Source organism: Episyrphus balteatus, chromosome 2, assembly GCF_945859705.1.
Source record: "Episyrphus balteatus chromosome 2, idEpiBalt1.1, whole genome shotgun sequence".
NCBI lineage: Eukaryota > Metazoa > Arthropoda > Insecta > Diptera > Syrphidae > Episyrphus > Episyrphus balteatus.
The window spans coordinates 130,165,885-130,191,679 of NC_079135.1; the positions used below are offsets into that span (position 1 = coordinate 130,165,885).

Sequence of the window (25,795 nt, forward strand, 5' to 3'; positions counted from 1 at the left end):
GCTGTATTTTTATTATATTTTTTTTTTCTAACTTTAAATTGAATAAATAAATAATAAATTTATCTTCATTATAATGTATGTAACAAATCAAAACATGTTGTTAATCAAACGATTTAAAGTGGGCTTCATGAATAAAAATCTAATAAAAAAAACAAAGTTCAAGAGCATCTCTCGCAACTCGAAATCCTCAATTCCACAACACGAATATGTAGTTTGTTTTTTTTTTACCAAACCACTTGGGAGATTAAGAGATGCCTAAAAAAAAGTTTGCCGATTTATAACATCAACTCTTATAGGGGAACCAGTTAAACAAGAAGACTTACCTAAGTCTGTCATATTATTCGTCATCAAGACGTGCAGTTTGGTGACTTCATTTCGTACTTCATGTTTATACTGACGATGTTCGGATGTTTTGAACGCAATGAAAACTCACCGCAAAGTCATCATCATTTGTAAATGTCCAAGAGAATGACAGCGCAAGCTGGCATATGCATTCGCATAGACATTATAAAAACATCTAGCAAGCAAGCTTCTTTTCTATTCAATTCTGTATAGGTACAAGTTGTTTTTTAGTTGAACTGATGACTCTGTGTATGATGTGCATTAATTTGAGAAAAAAAAAATATCATAAAATCGTAGGCTTCATCGAAAGGTACATTGAAAAGTTGAATGGCTTGAAATTACCATGTGTAGGTGTCTAAGAAATCGCTAAGCAATCAAGCTATACATCATTTTCCTCGAGGATATACCGAGGCTATGACGGAAGTGAACCCTATTAACCCACAAATAAGAAAAATAAAACAACTTCACAAAGTTTGAAGTTTCAATTATTGTGGGCGAATTATACAGAAATAAAGTTGTTTTGGAATATTGTTGGTTCTAACAAACTTCAAATGTGCAGTGCACTATTGATATCTTGTATGTTGGTGCTGTAAACTGCAGCTGGCTGATGAAATTCTAGAGTCTAGTTGAGGAATTAGGACAAGTAGATTCTTAGGTAGATGCAGTTGAGTGCTTAAAATGCTTCTCAACTTTTGAAAAAAATAATTTTTGGGGATTTTGGGGGACTTTGAATTTTGCAGTGAAAAATTAGTTTTTTTAATATCTCCTAAATTTTAAGTTGGTACACTGTGGTGTATGCGTAACTTTTGTTGGGAATTTCGAAAAGGAGAATGGGCAAGTTTGTATGAAACGTGGACGTTACGCGGCCAGGAATGAATTTGTTATTTTTTGATGTAATTAAGGTTTACATATATTGTGCAGAAGTTTTATCCCTGTGACGTATTTCAATAACGGATAAAATGCATGTAACACTTTATATATGTCTCAATGTTATAACTCAATTGTGTATTTTAAGTGCAAAATATTATTTTCTGTCATTTTCCCTGCGTCTGAATACCTTTATCTTGAATATCCAACCACTAGAACCCAACCTATAAGCATTTTAAAACAACAAATTCAAGCCTATTTTTAGAGTTTTGTTGTTCAATTTTTTGTTACTTTGAATTGTTTGAAAACTTTCGAACCTGAAATGGTTGTCTTAAAAATGGGATCGGGTCAAAATTCTGGCTTCAAAATTCTGCTTTTCAAAATTCTGCTTTTTTAAAGAAAATTCTGTTTTTCAAAATTCTGCTTTTTTTCTATTCTGCTTTTCAAAATTCTGCTTTTTAAAATTCTGCTTTTCAAAATTCTGCCAGCATTATACTTAAACAAAAAAATTCTGCCAATTCTGTTTTTTTTTATAGCATATGCGCTGACTAAAGAAAAATACACCTCATTAATGTAATTCAACATTGGCACTTTCCAAAATTTTTTTGTTTAAGTGTCGCAAATATTTTTAAAATGCATAGACTGAATTTCTTTCAAATAAAATCTATAACTTATTGGAAACGATGTTGTTTCATACAAGATATTCCTTTTCTTATTCAAATTTTTGAATATTCATCTTTATTTGACAAATTAAAAAATTTTGAATTATTTTCGGAAATGTTTAGTATTCAAAACCTTTTCTTAATATTTTTAAATTTATTCATTTATAAAACAAAAATTAATATACATTGAAAGAATGCAAATTATGTAGGTAAGTAATCAAATAAACAGATAATTTTTGAAGAAGATGATTTTACAGAATTTTGCAAAAAATTAAAAAAGGGTTTGGAAAATGTTAAAAAGCGCGCGCTTTTGAACATTTTCCAAACCCTTTTTTAATTTTTTGCAGAATTTTGAAAACAGAATTATGAAAAGCAGAATTTTGAAAAACAGAATTTTGAAAAGCAGAATTTTGAAAGCAGAATTTTGAAAGCAGAATTTTGTAAAGCAGAATTTTGAAAGCAGAATTTTGACAAAAGAATTTTGACCCCGGCAGAATTTTGACCCCAACCCCTTAAAAATCTTATATTATGAGTTCTATTGGTCGGATTTTCAAGATTAATGTCTCCATGCTCAGGGAAAATGACAGAGCATCATATTTTATATTCCATATAAAAATATAAATCAGTTCTTCCTTCATACATTGAACAATGCATTAACAATACTAATACTGCATTATCTTGCATTCTTAACGCAATACAGCGAAACGTCCATAGTAAAAGTTTTTAATGGGCTATAATTCTTTCATTTGATACCAATTTTATTGATGGCCGCTCAACGTCCAAAATGCCCATTCTCCTTTGTTTTTTGAATATCTCCTAAACGTAGAGTGGACAAACGATGATTTTTTTGTTTTTATCCATTTCTCGAGGTGAATTTTTGAAAAAAAAATATTTTTGGGGATTTTAGAAAAAATGATGTTTTGGACAAACGATAATTTTTTTGATGATACCTACTTGCTCTATAGGGCAAGTATTGGTTTCGTGTAGAAAAAAAAAAATTGAGGTTTTAATCAAAACCAACATTACGATGATGGAGAATATCAAAAAAGTGGTTTTCGTCATGCCGTCCGTCGGTCTGTGCGTGTGTGCGTCTGTGCGTCCATCTGTACATCGAGCTAGGGCCTAAACGGATGGATGGATTTGCTTGAAACTTGGTGCAGATGCTTTTTACGCTATTCCCTAGACTCGTTTTTTTTATTTTTTTAATATCGCCTTTTTAACGCATATCTCCCATATAACGTTTTCGAGGTATTGCAACTTTCTCGAAAACGGCTCTAACGATTTTGATCAAATTTGGTATACGTAATAGACTGCGTTTTTAGTTTTTCTCAAAAAATGCGGAGAACGGAAATATGGCGTTGCCGTTTTTCAAAAATTGACATATTTTTTAAGTTCATAAATTTCATCACAGCATAAGCCAATTTTATTAAAAATTTACAGACATCATTTTGAAGTATAAAATATAAAAAAAAATACTTTTAAAAACATTTTGAAAAAAAAAAAATTTGAATTTATTTTTTGACACTAAAATTTTTTTGAAGGGTTGACAAAGATAAAAAAAAGGTGAACAGACGAATTAGACAAGTTTGGTTCAAAAATTCTGAGGTCGCAGTTCTGGCCTTAAGGAGCTTAATCAGTTTCGGCTCCGATTTACTAGTACCGTCTGCGAAATCAGATTTCACTGCAAATTACCAACTTCAGAAACTATTTCACAGTTTCGGCTGCGATGTATCAATTCACCAGTTAAATCTATGAGTTACCAGTTTCGCCTGCGTTTTATTACTTTGAATTTCGGCTACACTACTAACTTTACCAGTTTCAGCTGTGATATTTTTAGTTGCGATTTTTCAATAGTTTTGCGATTTTCTAGCTTTCATTTGCAATTCACCAATTTCCGTTCACCAGGTTCAGCTGCTTTTTGCCAGTTTCGAACATCATTTATCAATTTAAGATCCGAATCAGCTTCAGCTGCTATTTAACATTTGCGGAGGCCATCTACCAGTTTCAGGAGCGATTTACCAGTTTCCGTTTCGATTGACCAATTTTTGTTGCGATTTAACAATTTCAACTCTAATAGATCAATTTCGACTGGTGTTCAACAGCTTGGGTTTAAATAACACTAAGTAACCCAACAAACTAGACCCAGCCCATGAACCAAATTACATCCCTACCCGGGCGCTAAATAGTAATACAATTTTAACTAAGTGGCAATCATGAATCAAATGCAAGTATTTTGTTATCTCCTTCCCCATATAACCTCATTAAAACGATTTAAGATCATTTGTTGAACTTATAAATTCAAATGTAGGCGTGTCGTCTTGGTTACATGGAATTATCAAAGATTTCCTTTCTAATTAGAATTTGTAATATGAGTATTTATGACGACTAAATCGATGAACTTAACAAAATTGTTCATCTTCTCTATATTTTTTTTTTTCTTAAGGTTAAAACAAAATGAAAATTGATATAATTTTTAATTTATTTTACCGACCCAGTCAATAAATAACAACCACAATCGGATTAGACGATATCTATGCAAACGCCCACCGCGCGAGACCAAGAAACTGACCGACGACGACGGACGATTGCGACGCGACAAAGACAGTGAAATATTTTATGTCCCCAGAGAGCTTGCCAGCGAGATAGATAAGCTTGCTGAATGCTTTGGTCAATGCGTGTTCGATCCAAGTTGTCGGTCGGTTGCGCTTTTAACACAAGAAAAATATTCTCAGTTAAAATTAATCCATGGAACTTGTGGACAGTTAAAGGAATACAATTTCTACACCGCACGATATCGCGGTATCGGAAGAGAGGTGAAGATAGATTCATAAAAACGCCCCTTTTTGGTTTTGTTATTTTGTTTTCGAGTGTTTAAAACAGGATACCGCAAAAGCAGAGCAGACTTTATACCTAGATGCAGAGCTATACGTGATCCCTCATAAATTTTCATATTTTCATCCACTCCAACGACTTGGCAGCGACTGCGGCTGCGGCGGCGCGGCGGCGCGGCGGATATAAACAGATCTCAGCTTGTTTTCGGTTTTCTTCGAGATACTTTCTCGGCTTTTACCGCGCTTGCAATGAATTGGAATAACAAAAAAAATTTGAAAAAAAAAACATAAAGAATGACTACCAAGTTCCATCTCTATAAGTAAATATCCCATCACTTAAGCCCCAGACACACTGTGTTTGCTGTCAATGGGTTTGCTGCTCTTTTCACGGTAGATTGTTATGGGACAAGGTTACGATATGATTGAAGTTGTTGTGTGGCAAGAGATCTCAAGTAGCCAACAGATCCAAGCTCAACTCAACGCACAACAACAACAACAACAACACCGTTGATCATGACTCTTTGGTGTGTATAGTGATGGGTTGTGATGTGATGATGATCGTGATGAGTGGCAACTGAATTTTTAATTAATTATAAATACAAAATTCAAAGCGGTTCGGTTGGCATTGTTCCATCAGCTTTAACAAAAAAGATCACTTTACGCTTTGGGTTTCAAATGACAGCAGCAAAAAAGATGATGCTGCAGAGAGGCACTCTGAGGAGTGGAAACGCAACGTTGCGCACAATGTAACCAGCTTTAAAACTTGTGTACCTACAGCAGATGTGGCGCACAACTTTAATTACTGATTTAACTTTTTTTTATCTGTTTTATTAATTTGGATAAAGATACTTAAGGCTTCTTTATTGATTTCATACAAAATTAGGAGACTACACAGTCAACGCTTAAGTAAAGCGATGGTAAGGTAGTTCACATTTTAGCATTGGAAAATACACATTTAAAAAATCAACGCTTAAGTAAAGGGATGGCTTGTTAAAGATACTTTAAAATCGGAAAAAATGGCGCTTAACACACTTAGATACAGTTTATATAGAACATTTAAGTTTATGGATGATAAGGCAGTGCGTATTTGTTCAAATAAAGTGTATTTGAAGTTTCCAACATTGGCCACCTAAGAGTTTTATTACTTCGAATTTTGGGAAAAGAAGAAATCTTTTTTACAGTTAACGCTAAAGTGAAGAGATGGTAAGGTAGTGTTTATTTCAAATTTTAAAAAAAATGGCACTTAAGGCACTTAAATTTAGTTTCTCAGCCATTACTTAAGTTTAGGAATGATAATGCAGTGTGATTTATTCCACTGCAACTGTATACGCTAAAGTAAATGAATGGTAAGGTAGTGTATATTCCAACATCGAAAAAAATGGACCTCTACACAATTGACACTTAAGTAAGAGATGGTAAGGTAGTGTATTAAAAAAAAAAAAAACGGTGCTTAGCAAACTAATGGCCACCTGCACTTAAGCTTAGTTATGATAAGGCAGTGTGCACTTGTTCGCAGAAAGTTTTTCTTAAGTTTTAAAGGTGTGTCTGCCTCTAAGTTTTAAAATGGAAAAAACCGATATGAAGCAAGTACATGCGACTTATGTAATTTCGCAATTAAAATTTTTTGCACTCACTTTCTGTCACGTTGACAGAAAAGGGGTTTCAGCACGTTTATTAGCCTACAGCCGGCCTTTCGTCGATCTTGATTAAAACGAAAGGAAAAAAAAACATAATTAATGTAGAACATCAATTTATTATTTTTCTCGGCCATTGTTTGACTTTATATGTTGTTCACTTTTTAAATGGTAACCGAAGACCTCTTTCCGGTCTAGGAAAAAACGATCGGTGTGTCGGCGACATTCAGAATTAGGTAGAAACAGATCCCATATATTTCAGCTTTTTTTGTTTTTGTTTTATTTGCGGTCAAATAAAACGCATGATTAGTCATAATAACTTTTATTGCCATAATTTTATGAGAATTTATGTCTGGCAGAAGGGGCGTTTTAATGTTACAAAAATGTATTCTATAACTTTTCAGTATCCAACGAGAACCAGTTTTTTTTGTGTCTATCGTTTGAAGAAATTTATGTTAAGGTCATGTTTTTGTGTCTGCTTTTTAAAGATGTTTTCATATGAAATGTTTATTGCTATATTTTTATGTTTGATGATAGAAATATGTTTCTTTTATATTCTAAAATTAACTTAATGGCCTTGGGATATGTGTTTGAAAGATCAAAAGGAGATAAAGTGTTTACGGAAACAATTTAGAGTTAAAAAAGAAACAAAAAAAACAAAAAAAAAAGAAACAAAGAAAAGAGTTTTAGTCAGGTTAGTTAGAAGTGATATGTTCAAGTTCTGATTCTGTCATATCAAATGAATTATTGCAAACTTATAACTTTAGTTCTTTAATTTTTTTTTTTCAATATTATAACATTCCATTAAACTTTTTTAATGAATATTTGAAATGGAATATGTACTTATTTCAATGTAAGTCAGGGTTTCGCATATTTGCAAATCAAATTCACCTACTTAAAATCAAACTTGATTGTCTGGCCATTTTCTTAAGCCTGAATACCTTAATCTAGGTGATTTGAGGTATAAAACTCTGGAAGAGAAATAGGTGTTTTAGGTATTTATAACTCACTTTAGTTTTAAAACTTATTTGTACTTTTTCCTCATAAAAAGTGTCACAGAGACAAACTTTTAAGGATCAAATTAACTTAAAAAAAATGTCAATTAACACCTATGAAACATGTTTATTTCTTTTGTGAACAAACCGTTTATATTCGATGACGTTTCTTTTGACGTGATAACGTCTTATAAATCGATGAACCATGGCAGCCACCACAAAAAAGTGACTCCATTTTCTAACGTTACACTCTCGCACTTTCGCAGTGCGGCAATAAATTTCAATTCAAAATTAAAAATAAACTATTAGAGATACAAAAATCTTATATATATTTGAAAGATAATAACCTAAAGCTTAATCCAAATGAAGGATTTTTAAAAATTCCTTCATTTAATAGGGTAAACAGGGGTAAAACGGAAAGATGAAATTTGGGCTAAAATTTTTTATGCTATAGATAGATGGGATTAATTTAAGAATAACTGCATTTAAGAAAAACTTCTAAAAAATTTTGAAACTCAGCTATAACGTTTTGTTTGAACGTTGTACACGTTTTGGGGCTATGACAAAATGATGATTTTGGGTAAAGGACATTTTTTTTGACAATTCTAAAGATGCCAGGTGAAAGATGAGGGTAAAAAAAATTAGGCGCCTGATACGGATTTTTTTTCAACACTCTGCGTTTCGAAATATGAATTTTTGAAAAACACCTTGTTTTTAGGGGTATTTTTGGGTAATTTTTGATTTTTAGCTTTTTTTTGGAGTGTTCAAAAAATCTCAAACTTATAGAACATGTAGGTTTTGGCCTTATGCATACATGTGCAAAACTTGGAATCGTTTAGTTGTTAAAAAACACGTTTTTTGACCGTTTTCATCGTTTTTTATTTTTATCTTTTTTTCTTAAATAGATACAGGAATAAAGTATATGAAGTAATGATAGACCATGACTACGACTATACGTGTGCGAAGTAAAATAAAAACTTTAGAATTCAACTTTTGACCAAGAGCAGATAGAAATTTTATTAAACTTTTATAAGCATCCCGATACAATTACCTTTTATTTGGTATATCACACATAACGGTAGACTAACTACAAGCTACACAATGTTAAATCAAGAAACTTACGAAAAACCTCAAAACACCAGTGGAGTTCTGTTGCCCCCCGAACAGCCACCAGTGTGGAAAGTACCGTAATCTCAGTCTGGAAATTCGACATGGTTGACTTTAAAAAATTCTAACTTCTCTTGTAGGCATCTTTGAAATGAGATTGATACTTCATATGAAAGGTGAAATAATAAGCTTTCCCATGGTATATATTTTTTATAGTTTGTCAAACAAAAAAATTGATTCCATAGCCTGAGAACATAAAAATAAATGTTTTTTTTTGCTTTTTTTAATGAAATTTGATCGAGTTCAAAAAATTCAAGCTCTTTTTGTAGATGTCTCATAGACCTGATCGATATATATATATTTTGTGCTAAGACAATAAGCTTAGAGATTATATAGGTTGTTAGGGAAAAAATGGAATTAATGACGTGAGAAGATAAAAATTCATGTTTTTTTTTTGCATTTTTTGATGAAAATGATTGTTTTCAATAAATTATTTTTATACTTTTTGCGCATTTATGGCCTTATGAATAAATAAATTATTTTTATACTTTTTGCGCATTATAAAAATTTAAGTATGGCTTATGAAATGAAAGGTGAAATATATCACATGATATAAAATAAAAAAAATTGATTCAATAGCGTGAGAACATACAATTATATGTTTTTTTTTGCTTTTTTGTGATGAAAATTGATCGAGTTCAAAAAATTCTAGCTCTTTTTGGAGATTCATTGACTCATTTTAAAAGCACACAACCTGTTTTCCTACGACGTTATCACGTAAAATCATCGTCCGTAAACCGGCTTTACAGACAACCTCCTTTTTATCAAAAATTCTAGACAGCCTTGTTCTGAACTCTATAAGATTATTGTAGTCTCAAGATATTCACTGAAAACCCTTTTAAAAACAAATATTTACATTTTTATTGATGAAATCAACCTTCAAAACCTTTTTTTTTTAAAGAAAGATAAACAAGACATTCCTGACAACCAACAAAAAAAAGATGGTTTAAAATTAATTATTCTGAGTCAGAAGTGTAAAAATTGTATTCATTTACAAATATTTGCTTATTATTCATAATGTTTGATCCATAAAGTATTGTCTTCTCACCTTTTTGAAATGTTTCAAACACGCACTATAGAGCTGAATCAACAATAGTTAAATTAATACCTCAGTTGCATTTAAATGAAAGAAATCTAAACCTGATATCGTGTTTTATTCAATTCATTACCCACTGCCGACAAATTAGATTACATATAACGAATATTCAATAAGTACCTATTTATAAACATTACATATTTTATGCACATAAAAATATTAACATTTGATCATCATCATCGTCATCTTTCGTTCGTAATACTTTTTATGTCATTGATATTCTTACACATCACTGATGGCAACAAATATACAACAAAACTGTCTAAACACTAATAATTCAACGAACGACTGACTATTTTGTTTGTTTGAACGATTCGTTGAATAGACGAGCGAGTATCCTATTTGGTAGTCTACCGAAAACAAAAAATAAATACTTACATAATTTCAACACTAAATTCTGGGTTGGGCTGGGCTTGGGTTATGCGCGTCTATGAGGCTGGCATATTATTGTCACTGGGACTTGGGCTTGGGCATACTTTCTTATCTATCAAAAACACACTTCTTCTTAACTCTAACAACACAAACGAAGATAGATAATTCAAAATTAATGTTCTTCAATGTTTAATTTTAAACACGTAAATTTTGAATTGCCTCTGTTGGAACAGTAGCGGCATTTGAGGTTAATGTAGTTCAAGCTATTGGCATAGAGGGCGCTAAATTTAAAAACAGCTTTAGAGTAAAAACCAGGAGTACCTAACTGCTTTAAAAGTTCAACGAGTGAGGATGATCTTTCTAGAACAGGATTCGTTTCAATTTTGGAACATCGAAATGCCATGTTTCTTGAATGATATTTTCGAAAACAAGGAAAACAAGACGGCGTTTCTTCTTCTTTTTTGTTTGTCAAATGAAAAATGCCTGTAGAATAACGTGGAGACAGAATATAAAAGTCCAAACCCATCAATATCAGACAGCTCATCCCCAAATATTTGACAAGTAGTTAAATGTCAAAATCATTTTCGAAAATAAAATATTTGACAGGAATTCAATTCGAACTGCATTTTAACTTCGGCAATGTAAAATAGTGTTTAGATTTTCTTAACATATTTTCTAGTCAGCAAACTTACATTTGTGAGATAGTGTAGAGAGTTTGATGGAGACTTTTTAAAAAATTACCTAAAGAATACAAAATTCCAATTAAAGGAATTCAATTCGAACTTCATTTGACTTTGGCAATATAGTGGATACTTTCGCATCGCAATTTTTGTTGAACAACTTACATTTGTTCGATAGTGTGGAGAGTTTTTTGGAGACTTTAAGGGAAATAATGCCTAAAGAATACAAAATTCCGATCCAATTTGAACTTCATTTTGACTTTGGCAATGTAAAATAGTGTAGTGTGGAGACTTACTTTACATAATTTCTGTTCAGAAACTTACATTTGTTAGAAAGTGTTGATAGTTTGTTGGAGACTTTAAGGAAAAGAGTGCCTAAAGAAGACAAAATTCCAATTAAAGGCTCCATTATAGTCAAAATCCGCCCCCAATATGTACCTACTATATGACAAAAAACACTTCGGCAATGAATAATTCACCTGTGTAAATAAATATCTGACTAAAATATAATTTAAATAACTCTTCTGATTAATGTTTACACTTCTAGTATGGCACGAGAGAGATAATAAAGATCTCTATTCATTCTATAAGAAATACGAGTTGAATAGTCAAATAAACTGGGGTGCTTCCAAGAAAATATAAATGATTCGACATTCGTATTTGTCTAACTGATTCCAGGAGATATAGAAAGTCCCAAGGTGAATCATTAAAAAATTATAAACAAATCATCGAATATTGTTTTTTTTTTTGTTGTTTCTCTTCATTTCCGTCAAAATTAATGCTTTAAACACAAATCCGCCAACATAAACAAATTTGTCATAAGATGAAATTCAGTTTGTGCAAAAATTCTATATCGAAATTAAAACCTCGAGAATTTTTTAATGCGAAAAAGTAATCAAAAAAAATAAAAGATTAAATATTTGAAACCGGTCTTAGCGACGAACTTCATTTCTTTTTGTGGTTAGTTTTATATTTTGTTAACGATCGCATTACCATAATCTCAATGTATTCACCAGAGATATACAAATTTATATTATACTTTTGTGTAGAGATATTATGGTAACAAAAAAAAAAATGCCGATTATGGGCGTTTTGTATCTCTTCTAGGTAGAATTTTGTTATTTGATTTTTGTTTGTCAAAAAATGAAGCTAAAAGATCGGTTAATATTTTTTGCTGAATATATCGAATCAGCAAATATTAGTCTGTTGTGAGGTCTTTTTTGAGTAAACATGGGAGAGAAAAATAATATAAATAAAAATGTTTAAAAATTCAACACCTTGGAATTTGTGTCCCCCGAAAATATGTATATAAAATAAACTATCGATAACACATTTATCTTATCAAGGAGAATTATGTGTATATTGGTCGGTCATTGATCGAAAATTCGATATTTACCTATATGCCTTTGAACAAATTTTGTTTGATTTTGAAATTTTTCGTGTGTTAGTTTAAGATATGATTTACCTTTTTTTAATAAAAGGGTTTTTATTATTGTTAAACTGGCAAAATTTAACACAACAAACATTTAAGATAATATTTATTTCTAAACAAACGGTCACACATCCGGTGGTTTGAATAAAAAAAAAAATACACGAAAATTGTTTATTTGTTTGAAGTAAAATATTCCAATCAGAATAAATTCGAAAATCTTCAAAGAATTATAATGAAGCAAAGCAATTATTCAAAGCTTTTAAATCCTCTTTTGCAATTAGCAATTAGATTCTTCCGAATACGGATAACTTAGACGTTTGATTATTATGTGTAGATATGGGCCAAAATCATGGTAGTGAAAAATTTGAGTTCCAGACAATTTTGTGATCACTACATTTGAACATTAAAGTAAAGTTTTTTTTTCAAATTTAGCGATTATATTATTTGGTAAGCATCTAGAAATGTATTCGTTTTAGTTTGAAACGTTTTAAGCTCTATTCCAGGCATGTCAAACTTGCGGCCCGCGGGCCGCATGCGGCCCACATCGTATATTTGTGCGGCCCAAGCTTAATTTAGGTACAACTTGCATTTTCAATTTTTACATTTAATTTTAGTTATAAAATAAAATTTAAATGTCTCTAATGAACACGAACAAACCGGGGAATCCAATAAAATTGTTTTGAATTTCTCCATTTCAACACGATGTTCACTGCAGAGATTTTAACTTTTTGCTATTTATGTCGCAATGGAGAATTTCCAGCTTATATGAGTTCTTGATGGGTGAAAAGGTAAACAAACATTTTTTGTATTGAAAACAAGCTTTTTTTTGCTGTATTTAGTATTGGAGTGCAGTTTGACCAATGGGAAATCAGTGAAAAAGTTCCATACGATTTGTTTCATCCTTAGTGAATTTTCGGGAATAAGCTCTGAATTTGTTTATTTGTACAAAATATTTAAGTCGACTTCCAAGCAACCGAAAATTAGATTTCCAGTCGACTTGCAGTCGCTACTTTTTTCTTAAATGAACACCAATGCAAATATTTTCGCTACTTTGTCCCGAAAAATCCATCCTTTTTTAATCTCTTTTTGAGACGGGTTTATAAATATAGAATCAGTACGTAATCATTTGCAAATGGAGCTAATCGAAATCCAGTGTGGCTCCGTTTAAAGATATAAATTCGATGAAGCTGGGATACCTGAATTTTACAAGTATCTAACAAGCAGATTTGAGAACACTCGAAAATTGGCATATGAAATCATTTGTATGTTTGGAAGCACTTCATCGATGCGAGCAGCAGTTTTCACTTATGAATCGAAATGAGTCACCTGTTAAATCCAGAATAACAGATCTACGCCTTGGGTCTGTTTTAAAAGTAATAACTTCTAAAAAATTTTCATCACAAGTAGAGAAGATGGTACAGAAAAGAGATGCCAAGTGTCAGGCAGAAAACATTAATATTACTACATATTGTTCTTGTTCTTTTATAAAAATAAATCTGTTTCGTAAAAATTCTAATATCTTTTTTTTTTGCGGCCCATAGAAATTTAGATCCTGCTATTTTGGCCCGTGAATGCCATTGAGTTTGACAAGCCTGCTCTATTCCATATAATACCTATAGGTAGGGTTGCCAGGCGTCCGGGTTTTCCCGGACATGTACTCTTTTTTGGCTGTGTGGGGGACGTCCGGGATAGTTTCTATCAATTGTCCGGGATTGTACTCTTTTCTAGCCTTTAAGTATCTCACTACTTGTATGCTACTCTTAATTCATTTAGCCCTAATTTTTCAATCGTCAGTTAGACTATCATAAGAATAAATGTCAATATAAAAAAAAACTTTTATTCCTAGGAATAAGATCTGAGGTTTATCTGACTATTGAAAAATTGGCCCTTATTATTCAAAAAACGAATCGAGTTCATTAAAAACGAGGGGTTTTTATTTTGGTTTATTATCTGCTCAATTCTGTTTTGTATTCTGTTCCAGAATAATCAAAAATATAGAATATGGCAAAATTTTAAACGATTAAAGAAAATCTAAAACCACTTAAGTAAGTTGCTTAGTCAAAAAGACCATTTCTTTACTTAGTAACTTACTAAAAATTTTATTTGCATTTAACTAAATCGTTTAAAATTTTGCGCAATTGGTTTTCAATGGAATTTTAAAATTTTTTTAACTGGAATTGCATTGCAACTTTTGTAGTATCATAGCTCAAATGTTTATTATAATACTATACCGAGAAGGCCAAACTTTGTCTCAGAGTTTTTTATTTATTTTTTTTTTGTGAAAAAATAAGAAAAAAATGCTACGGGAAAAAGGGTTAAAAATGTGATTTTTAGTTAAAAGGATTGTTCGGTTATTTTTTTTTATAAAATTATGCATTTTTTTTTTGTCCTAGTTTTGTACTCTTTTTTTGTCCTTATTTGTCCGGGAAAGTCCGGGATTTTGCATCTCGATTACTAGTTTCGTCAAAATATATCTGGCAACCCTACCTATAGGTACCCAAAAAAGCGTTCCCGAAACACTTTCGGAACTCCAAAAATGAAATCTAAACTTTAAAGCAGTTTAAGTCAATTAATTTTAGGATTTTTTTTTAAATATGTACGTCATTCAAATACTATTTCAAGATCCCCACTAGTCGTTTTGAAGAGATCTCCATTTCGGGTAACGTTTGTCCAACTATTTGTGTATTAATATTTTTTTGAGAAAAAAATTAAAAAAAAAACTTTTTTGTGTTCTGTACGTTAATGAACCGATAGATGATAACTACATTTAACGAATATGAAATTTGTATAAAACAAAGTTGAATTTTGAATTATTGGAATATCAAAATTTTTAATCTACAAGATTTTGACCCATAGGTACCCACATCCAGAATTCGCGACCAACGCTATTGTGCATTATTTAAATTTTATTGTACCTAGGTACGAAAAGGACCTTCCCTACTAACAAACCATTTTCAATATTTTTACCTAGAATACGCTTGTCCTTCAAATTAAATATTCTGCACTTGACCATAAAGAACCTTTTTACACTCTTTTTGTCAAATGAATTGATAGATATGTATATTCTAGTGTTTTATGACAAAAGAGGTTATACAAACTACACGTGTTTCTGTTTGTCGGATCACGGAGTAGGATTATTTTTAGAACCTTTGAACAGGTACAGGTACAGTTCTTTTTCTTTTAAGGTATGTATTGTTTATGGTGACTAAAAATTCAAGGTAATTACTAGTTGTAACCAGTAACCTTTGAACTATTTAATGTTAAAGAAACACAGGCGTTAAGGAAATGAATTGATTTCAAATGAAATTTCAATGAATGTTGGGGTTTATTGCTTCAACCTGGAACCTGTTTAATTTAAAACGAATTGAGTAAAGTTTTATTTAGGAAACATGTATATTTAGACGAATAAATCGAATAAGTGATATTATTCTTGGCCTATTTTCCAGTCAACTTTTAAATAAAACTGGAAGGATTGTTTTTGACAACTTACCAATCAGAGACCCGGAAGTTGACCGACCAACTTTTCGGTCTCGAAAACGTTTCTGAACCTCCCTAAGCTCTATTACATATCATAATCGATTGGTAAAAAGGAAATTATAAAGTTGAATAAAAAAAAACTGTTTTACCGACTAATCATAATGCGACTGAAGTCACGAAGCGGAATTAGTCTAAAAGCGTTTTTTGTCGAATAGAGTCTAATACTATTAAAGAAACGGTTGACAGAGGTTTTTGACAGTAATGAATTTATCGTTTAGGCTTAGGAGGTTATCTCTCAATGAAGTAGCCTAACAAGCAGGGTTCGAACCTTGCTAGAATATACTCCACTTTTTCCACACAGAAAAATTGTTTACCTAAACTAACTTTACTAACTGAATTGAAATGTTTGAAATTGAAATGGTATTTATTTTAGAATTGCAAAAAACATTTATGAACCACCACTTGAATTAATGAGGTTTATAAAACCGTATAAATAGGTCCAAGGTGAAAACAATACTTTTTTATGAAATACCTAAATTGACAATTTAAGACTTAATTAGTTTTTCTTCTTTTCAGCTTGGTAATAAATATCGTTATGAATTTATAAATCATAAATTTGACGACAAAAAAACTAGTAAGAAACATTGGCCTTAACACTTCTGTTACAAGAAAATGCATTTCTGAGGTCAAAGCGGCGAGCCACTAGCAGAGAGTTGGAACTATGAAGAAAAACTGCTTGAAATATTAAAACTAATTTCTATAGTTTTTGCACATAATATACTTTTTCAAAAAATTAAATAAATCGGATTGATTAAAGAGAAACTTGGAAAACTGTAAGTATTTTCTTATTTTTTCTAAATTGTGAAGATATTAAATTTGAGTAGCCAATTCATAAGACATAATTCATATTTTTTTATCGGCTCTTTTACCATATATTGATATCACCATTTCGCTATATCAAAGCTCGAAAGTAGGTAGATAGTGAATGAATTATTTCCTTAATGCTCTAATTCATTTCAATTGATAACACTGGTCTGCAAAATTTAACTTGTTTTTTCTCCTTCAAATAATGTTTTGATATTATGAAAGATTAGACTTTCCTGGTTTCAGAAAAATTCTATCGTACCTGATTTTTGTAAAAATGATTTTTTGAAAATTGTGGGTAGTTTCTAAAAAAATCACCCTTTTAGATTCATTTGAACTCGTGCAAAATTAAAACTATTTGTAGCATTGAGCTCAAATTTGGAGGACTTATTCCTCATAATATCGCCTATCGATTGACACCAAAATGTCCTTTTACATTAATGTTTACTCATATTTTAAAATACAGATTTACAAAAAAAAAGCAGAAATATCGAAATCCTTCACTTTTTAGTAAATCCTACATGAACAAAAACATCTTCTTCTTCTTCCTTTTTTTCTCGGCGCTGTTATGATCTCGATGTCGAGGGGATCATAACCTTCCCACGTTACTGCTTCACACTAGTGATCCGCCTGTGGGGTTCGCCGGGTTGACCTCAGAAATCGGCGGCAAGCCTCCCGGTTTTGTATTGTTCCGTTTCTGAGGCCAACTGAATGCTGGTGTTTTTGCATTTGCTTGTACCAGGAGTTTTTAGGCCTACCTTTCTTTTTATTTCGTGTTGGAACGTTATATGATATTGCTTTTTTGACGGGGTTCTCAGGATCTCTCCTTTGAACATGGCAATACCAACTGAGTCGGTCGTGTTCAATTTTTTGGGAGATGGTATTTTTAACATGAAGGCTTCCTCGGATCTTCGTACTTCTAATTATATCAAGCTTTGTTACTCCTGCTGTCATGCGAAGCATCTTCATCTCAGCTGCCGTTAACTTACTCTCATACTTTTTGTACATTGTCCAACATTGTGAACCGTATGTGAGTGCTGGACGCACAACTGCGGTGTAGAGCTTCCCTGGTGTACACCTACTGTGATTTCGAATTCTTCGGTGACTCCAGCTGCACATCTTACTTTAGTAACTGCTCCATCATACATGTCCATAATTATCCGCACATAGGTTTCCGGAACTCCTCGTTGTCTGAGGGCCACCCATATCAGATCTCGTGGTTGTCGATCGAATGCTTTTTCAAAATCAACCAATACCACATGCAAATCCTCCAAGGAATCTCGATGTTTTTCCATAATGATTCTGATACTCTGGATTGCATCTGTGGTTGATTTACCCGCAACAAACCCGCACTGGTCATCAGATAGCCTTATTATTTTTCGCAGTCGGCTACCCAAGACTCGCTCAACGATCTTCATGGTGTGTGACATCAGCTTAATCGAACGGTAATTATCACAGCTTCGAGTATCACCCTTCCCTTTGTATATTGGAAGAAGATAACTTTCCCTCCATTGATTAGGCATTCGATCACCTCGTATAAGCTTGGAAACAAGAACCATGAGCCATCTAGACCCGATGTCTCCCATCTTTTTCCAAAACTCTGAGGGTATTTCGTCTGGCCCAACAGCTTTTCCCTTTTTGGAGTATTTTACAGCCTCACTAACTTCTTCGACTGTGACATCGGATACTTCGCTTAAGTTAGGTGAAGCTATTGGAAAGTGTAGCCTTGGAAATTGTTCATTTAGAAGTTCGTCACAATACTGTCGCCACCTGTGGAGGATTTCTTCGTTTTCCACAAGTAGTTGGCCTTGAGCATTGTTAATAAACTTTGCCGAACAGATCTCCTGAGCATTTCTTCTTCTTTGAGCGGCTATTTTGAAGATGGTTGCGCCCTTATTCACGTTTTGTCGTAGCTCTTGAATAGCACCAGCAGTCGGGGAAGAAATTTCATCTAGCTCCCGATACAGGTCTTCCGTATTCTTGGCTTGAATTTGGGCACATATCTTCTTCGCTTCTTTCTTGCAGTTTCTGTATTCCACTTCGAGGCGTGACTTTTGCTCTGTATTATTAGAGGGGCACTTCGACCAAGCTTTGAAAGCCATTTTCTTTTTACTTACAACTGCTTTAGCTTCATCATTCCACCACCATGTTTCTTTGCCTTGTTGGTTGTGTCCTTTTGAAACCCCTAACAGTGTTTTGGCTTTTTCTATGCAAGTTCGCTGTAGGAGGTCCCACATACTTTGTGCTGTACTCTCTTCATTTCGAAATATATTGGTGTTGTTATACAGATAGTTTTGCATATTCGAAATAAAAGCTTCGCCTTTTTCCTTATCCAGATTATACCATTTGATCTTCCCAAAAGTCTTTGTCTTTTTGTTGTCGATCACTGTCTCCATAAAAAATTCTGTCAGTAGGAGACGGTGTTGGTGGGCGATCGCTTCTCCCAGTGTCACTTTACAATCCTTGACCCGAGGTTTCATGAAACTAGATACCAAATGGTAATCAATCTGAGTCTCATTTCCACCACTGCTGTAAGTGACCAGGTGTCGGCTTTGTTTGATGAACATGGTATTAAGTACGATAAGACCATATGATTTGCACGAGCTCAGGATGTCTTCACCAGGAGAGTTCCTGATGCCGTATCCGAGGCCTCCATGGCAATCTTCATAGTCTTCGTTTGTTTTCCCGACATGTCCATTTAAATCTCCGCCCACGAACAAAAACTCTTCCTTTGGGATGTCCTTAAGTAGGTTGTGAAAATCTAGCCAAAATGCATCTTTTTCCACCTGCTCACATCCAATTTGGGGAGCATATGCAGTGACAATATTCCACAACTTTCCTTTAATCACCAATTTAAGGGACATCAAACGGTCACTGAATTTCGAAATGGACAATATGCTGCCTAAGAGGTCTTTTGCAAGGATGATTCCGATTCCGTTCTTACCCTTTTCCGTTCCATAGTAGAACATCTTGTAATTTGTTGTCCTTGTATCCAAGAAACGGGCCCTATTTCCCGTGTTACGCCATTTCGTTTCTTGGACACACAAGATGTCTACTCGCCTTCTTATCATCATCACTTCCAGCTCGAAGCTTCGACCTGTCATACTCCCAACGTTCCAACTCGCAACTCTCAGATTTTGTATAATCTGTGGCATTACTTTGCTAGCCCCCGGAATCCGTCTAGCTCTGACCCGAGCATTGCTACTCGGTCCAGGATCAGTACCATTAGTAATGGTAGTGCCTGGCGGGGTAGTGTCATTTCTTTGGACGAGTACTTCCATAATGCTTCAGTTCACAAAATCTTGCGAAACGTTGTTGTTGTTGTTGTTTTTTCGACGCGTGCATACTCCAGTTTTGTATTTGATCTCTCTTTAACAGCACCGGTGATCTCCAGTCGTGCCAACCCAGGGACTGGCATGCACACTTTTGGGAAAGTTTACAGGTGTTAAGTGTCGCTAGGTTCACCTTGGTGTTTGTGACCTAGATAAATTTGCTCCTTTAGTCGCCTTTTACGACAAGCGGGGAGGCGCTGCAGGAATATTCTAACCCGTCCCTGCACATCTTAATTAAGGAAAATGTAAAATATCAACGCCCATTATATTTAATAAGTCAAATATGTTAAGAAACCCATAATAAAATACATTAAACAAAATTTGTAATTTTATATACCCCTACTATTTATCTATTTAGAAATATCTTATTTGTAATAAACCATTTGATAAACTGCCTTGTAAAGCTTCAGATTTGTTTCTCCTAAAAACAAAAGTACACTTTTCTTATAGTTTTTGATGTGCTGAGTTAGAATTCGAAGTCAAAAAAATTCTATCACGTGAGGATTTTAAGATATTCACATTAAAGTAACACAAAATCAAGTTTTTTCTTAGAAAATCTAAAAAAAAACTACTATATCTCACAAACCAGAGCTGACCGACATTTTTTGAGTTCGTATTCAAAAAATTAGCATACTAAAGTCCATTAGAAAAGTATATTTTTGTTCTAGGGAGAAAGATATATTAATTTTTAGAGATCAGTTTTTTTATGGTAAGATATGCCAAACCTACTAAACATACTTAAATTAAGATATCTCGAAGAAGAAAAGAGATATTGAGAAGATTGAAACTGAATTTGAAAGAAAAAAATAAGTTCTTTCTTAAATCGTAACAATTTTAATTGAAGAATATTACATTATGCCAACATATTTCTTCGAAAACAGCAAAAAAAAAATAGGTTTTTTAAATTTTCTAACGGCAATATCTAAAAAACGTGACGTGCTAGATCAATTCTGACTTCGGATTCGGAATCAGCATACAAAAATCCTTTAGAAAAGTATAGTTTTATTTAAAGGAGGATTTCCTTGCAGACCAGTGCAATTAAACACAAAGTTGTCCAATTTAATTCCATTTAACTAAAGCTTTACCCTAAAATCAAGTTAGGTTAAAGAATTTTTGAATTTAAAGAAGAAGGATCAAATTACCGTTAGGTAAACGTACATTCTAACTCTCATATTTTAACAAAAGGGTTTAAAAATGAACATAAAAGTTCACATTTTTTTCAGAATTAAATTACACGGTATAACACTCAAAATATACGCGGGCGGAGACCTATCAGGTTTTGTAGAGCTAATCGCACTGAATACGAAACGGTATTTTAAAATCCCCTAACACCCCCAAAATCTGGAGTTACGGGCAAAAAACGGTTTTTTGGACCTTCACCCATTGAAAAAATTCTAGCTTCGACAATTTTTTACCCATTTTCGATTTTTTTACAGTTTCTGATAGAAGATAAATATACCTTTTTAACAATGTATGAAACATGTAACTCGGTTAAACCACTTAGAATTTATAAGATGTCAAAGTTCAAAAATTCAATTTTTTTTGTCATTTCCCAACTTCGGCATCAATTTAAAGTATATGTTTTCAAAACAACATGCTATTTAAAAAATATATTCTAAAACTATATCTATTTCCCAATTGATCGAGGTATTTTGTATGAAAATCACTTTAAAATTGGCTTAGAAAAAAAAATTTTTCGATTTCAACCCAGATACAGAAATTCGAACTTTTAGGTATAGAACAAAAATGTTGTTTCGGCACGTAGTAGGATAAGTTGGGCGCCAGGATTTGATGAAAGGTTTTTGCAGAGGAGCTCAATACAAACATTTTTTTCTTTGGGAGGGGGGTCTATCTCCCCCCTTTTAGGTGGGAGGGGCATTTGTCTAAAAAAAATTATCAAAATAAAAAAAAATTATTTAAAAACAACGGCAACACTTACAGTAATAAATGATACCATTTCCAAAAGGAAAAATTGTGCATTTGATTCTAATTTTTAAATCAATATAATATTACCAATAGTTTTTGAAATAATCGATTTCAAAGTTAAAAATAGGGGACAAAAAATTTTTAAAACTCATTTTATACTATTTTTGCCCAGACTGTGGATTTTAGTAAAAAAAATTTCTCACACAGAAAACTACCTCAATTGATTTCTTATCGAACCGTGAAAACTATATGTTTCTATGTCTTCTAGTTTTTGGAAAAATTGAAAAATTATTTTATCAGATTTTTCTTTTTTCAAAATATTTTTTGTTTTTATTTGTTTTTATTTTTCAATTTTCTCAAAAACTAGAAGAGGTGGAAACATATAGTTTTCACTGTTTGATAAGGAATTAATTGAGGCAGTTTTCTGTCTAAGTAATTTATTTAGCTCTACAAAACCTTATAGGTCTCCGCCCGCGTATATTTTAAAACCTCATTTTTGTAACACCGTGTTATTGTTCTCGGCTTTATGTTATTATTTGTTTACAACTGACCACTGATGGACGAAGTTACTTTCGATTTTTGCAATATGTGGGCAATGTACATTATGTGACTACTTACAATTTCCCAATATAGGTATACAATAAATAAATAAATAAATATGGGTGATCCAGATAACAATTCTTTTCAATAAGTACATAAATATAATATTATTAACTTTTTCTGTTTGATAATAACAAATAATGAATACTCCATAATCGATTAGATAATGTTAAGTATACCTGACTTCATACCTTATCTATATCATCGATATAGTAGGTAGCATTTATTTCAAACTGTAGCTTTAGGTCTATGACTTCAAAAGTTAAAAATTCAGCTTGTTGCCTTCAACTATCAAGTCTTTTAAGTCCAATTATTTCAAAAATCATGATTAATAAAATTTAACTAAACAAAACTTACCATTTAGTATTATTCGCAATATTATATTCTCCAATAACATGCGTTGCTATCGAATATCCAAAATAAGTTGAACTATCACCATATTTAACAATTGGCAATCGATTCTCCAAATTAAATCCATATGCACAATAATTACTACTGCTACTAACTAACACTAACAAAACAACACTTAACACTAAACAATAATAATTTTTGTTGATTAAAAAAGACATGGCACTTTTATGAGATGAATTTACTGCTTGTGTTTGTACCTTAAACCCCTTAGGTTTCTTTAGCCCCGTCGTCGACGACATTATTAACTGACAACACTTTGAATGCATTTTGTGTTGTGTGTTTACTTTGCTAGATTATCTAGTTACAAGCTATTCGCTCTATTCTAGAAATCACAATTTCACCTGTGTGTATCTATTTTTTTTTCTATGACGTAGGTTGGTAACACTACTCACTCACAGATATCAAAAGCAATATCACTTAATATATTTTAGATACGCTCTATTTATTAACTCTCATAATGTTTATCTTCTCTTTTTTTATCTATCTATTTATTTATTTTTTTTTTTTTTTTCTTTTCAAAGAAAAACACACAAAAATCAATACGTTTTAACTGTTTAGCAGAATTAATTTAAATATTCCCGCCCAAACACACTATTCGACGAGGCACACTCGAATCGTTCCATGTTTATCATCATTATCATAAATTACATCATCGCGCTGCATAAATAAAACGTATTTGTATCTTCTTTTGCTTGTTTCCTTATTTCTTATTTAAACATGCGAAAAATCGTAAAAATTTGAAAATAGATACAAAAGTAGCGATGTAACGAATAGCGAAACGATAGAACTACCAATCATAGGGTTGCCACTTTCGTGGTTATTATAATAAACCGCAAAACTATTTCAGAATTCAAATACGTATCGAAGCAGAAAAATTAGAACAAACGAGGTTAAACACCTTTTTGAGTCGAAGAAGAATGTGTGTGACAGGGATGATATCACACACGTTTTATTTGTTGGTTAAGGGCCCACCTTAACTCAAAAAGTTATAAGAGACAGAAAAACATAACAAAAACAAATCGACATTGACAACGATAGAAGAAGAACGGACGACCTAGCTTATTTTTTTCTTATCGCATTCCGCAATCCGCAGAAGTCACAATAACACACGGCGACAACAAAAAACACCAACCAACACAACACACAAGATATTCACTAATCCACTGTCATTTGTCTTGTCCTACGTTATGCAGATTTTTCCAACACACAACTCTTTTACTTTTTTTTGTATTCTATTGAACTTGGTTGGAAAGTGAAGTTGGCAATACTTTATTTTGTTACAAAAATACCGTCAGTCAGCTGTTAGATATAACAAAAATGGTAAATAAATGGAAGAGCTCTTAGATACAATTAAGTAATAAAAAATAGGTCAAATGGCTTTGCGATAGAATCACTAGATTATAGAGAAATTTTAATGACAATCTTATAGGAAAAAAAAAGACTATAATCATGAGAAGTCGTTGGTCGTTTTTTTGTATACAAAAATAAAAAAAAACAAATAAACGGAACGAACGAACGGGGACGAACGAAACCGTGATATGAACTCTACTACTACCTCCGACAACGAATAGTTCTCAACTGATGAGGGAAAATACAAGTTTACTTCATGGATGTCGCTTCGATGTGTGAAAAAAGTACTAAACATGTTTGATGTTGCAAGTTAGGGTGGGTGTTTAATTTTGGTGACCACTGTAAGAGGTTTGATGTTCGATTGAGATGGAGCATTTACCTGATGGGTTGACTTTATTATTCTCTTTAAACTTGATGGTAACTTTATTTTAATTGATCCCATAGCACAAATTAATAAACTTTTTTTCATTGAAAAAAAGAGTCTTGAAATCTTAGGACGCCGGAAACATTATTTTAACTGAAAAAAGGATAACAAATACAGAATCGTATCAGAACTCAGAAGATATCATTTTTAAAATTAAAAAACTATTTAAAAAACATGTGTAAATGCCTCTTACCTTGTGATTTTGATGATAAAAGGTGGCAAACCAATTGATTTCGATATATAGTCCCGTAAAAGAGTGATTTTCTTTTTTTTTTGCTTCTTTCAGCTTTGTTCTATTGTCAAAACTTTCTCCAAAAAAATAAACCCATCTGAAGTAGGTAAATGAAAGTTTTCGCATTGGGTGTTGGGTCTGACCTATTGAAATCTCGAAGATTTATGTCGATTTTTTCTTTATTATTTTTTTTCCGATTAGATTTTAAATGTTTTACTTGACAATATTTAGTTAAACTACTTGTTTTTTTTAAGTTGTTCAAAAACTTATCAAGTAACGAAATCAATAAAAATTCCTGGAGTTGAAAAACTTGAGTTTTTCATCATCCAAATTCCAAACTTCTGTTTGAATTGAGAGCTTCAACCGGATTTTATGCATGGTCTTCTTCAGAAGAACCAAAACTAGTCATTGAAAAATAAAAAACAAACCAGATACCTAAGTTATTATGTTGTATCGTTTGGAGGCTAAAAGGAAGTCCCCCAGTGTTTTTATTAGGCCAAAATGGGACCTAAATAGAAATCTGTAGTTCTTACAGCCATTTTTTCTACTTAGATTATACACTTGGGTACTGAGAATCCTTGTTTCAATTAACCTTATTTTTTCTCTTTTTTTTATAAAAAATGACGGGGTTAAAAGCTTTATTAAAATTACTATTCTCCAGTAAATAATGCTTTCCAAATATAAGAATTAACAAACATGTTAATTGTCGCTCAGTTTATTTGATATTATTAAAAATGCAAATATAAAATACAATTAACTTCAAAATCAAAAAATTATCAACTTAGAGGCTATTCGTTTTAAACCAAACAGTATTAATAACACGGTGTAACATTAAAAATATACGCGGGCGGAGAAAAATCTGGTAAAATAATTTTTCAATTTTCTCAAAAATTAGAAGACATAGAAACATATACTTTTCACCCATCGATAAGGAATCAATTGAGGCAGTTTTCTATGTGAGTAATTTTTGTATTAAAATTCACAGTCTAGACAAAAAAAGTATAAAATAAGTTAAAAAAAATTTTTTTTCGCCTATTTTTAACTTTGAAATCGATTATTTCAAAAACTATTGTTTATAATATATTGATTTAAAAATTAAAT

General features: G+C 32.2%; 1 protein-coding gene across 2 annotated transcripts in view; it reads right to left on the reverse strand.

Annotated features, from left to right (window-relative positions):
- Positions 1–24,353, reverse strand: part of LOC129912220 (integrin alpha-PS1) — a 117,233-nt gene extending 92,880 nt beyond the window's left edge. The window contains exon 1 of one of the 2 annotated variants that reach the window (XM_055990365.1): positions 22,635–24,353. In XM_055990365.1, coding sequence (XP_055846340.1) covers positions 22,635–22,954 — 320 coding nt within the window. In that variant the 5' untranslated portion in view covers positions 22,955–24,353. The remainder of the gene's footprint in view (positions 1–22,634) is intronic. The other variant, XM_055990366.1, reaches the window with a different exon arrangement.
- Between the last annotated feature and the right edge of the window lie 1,442 nt (positions 24,354–25,795).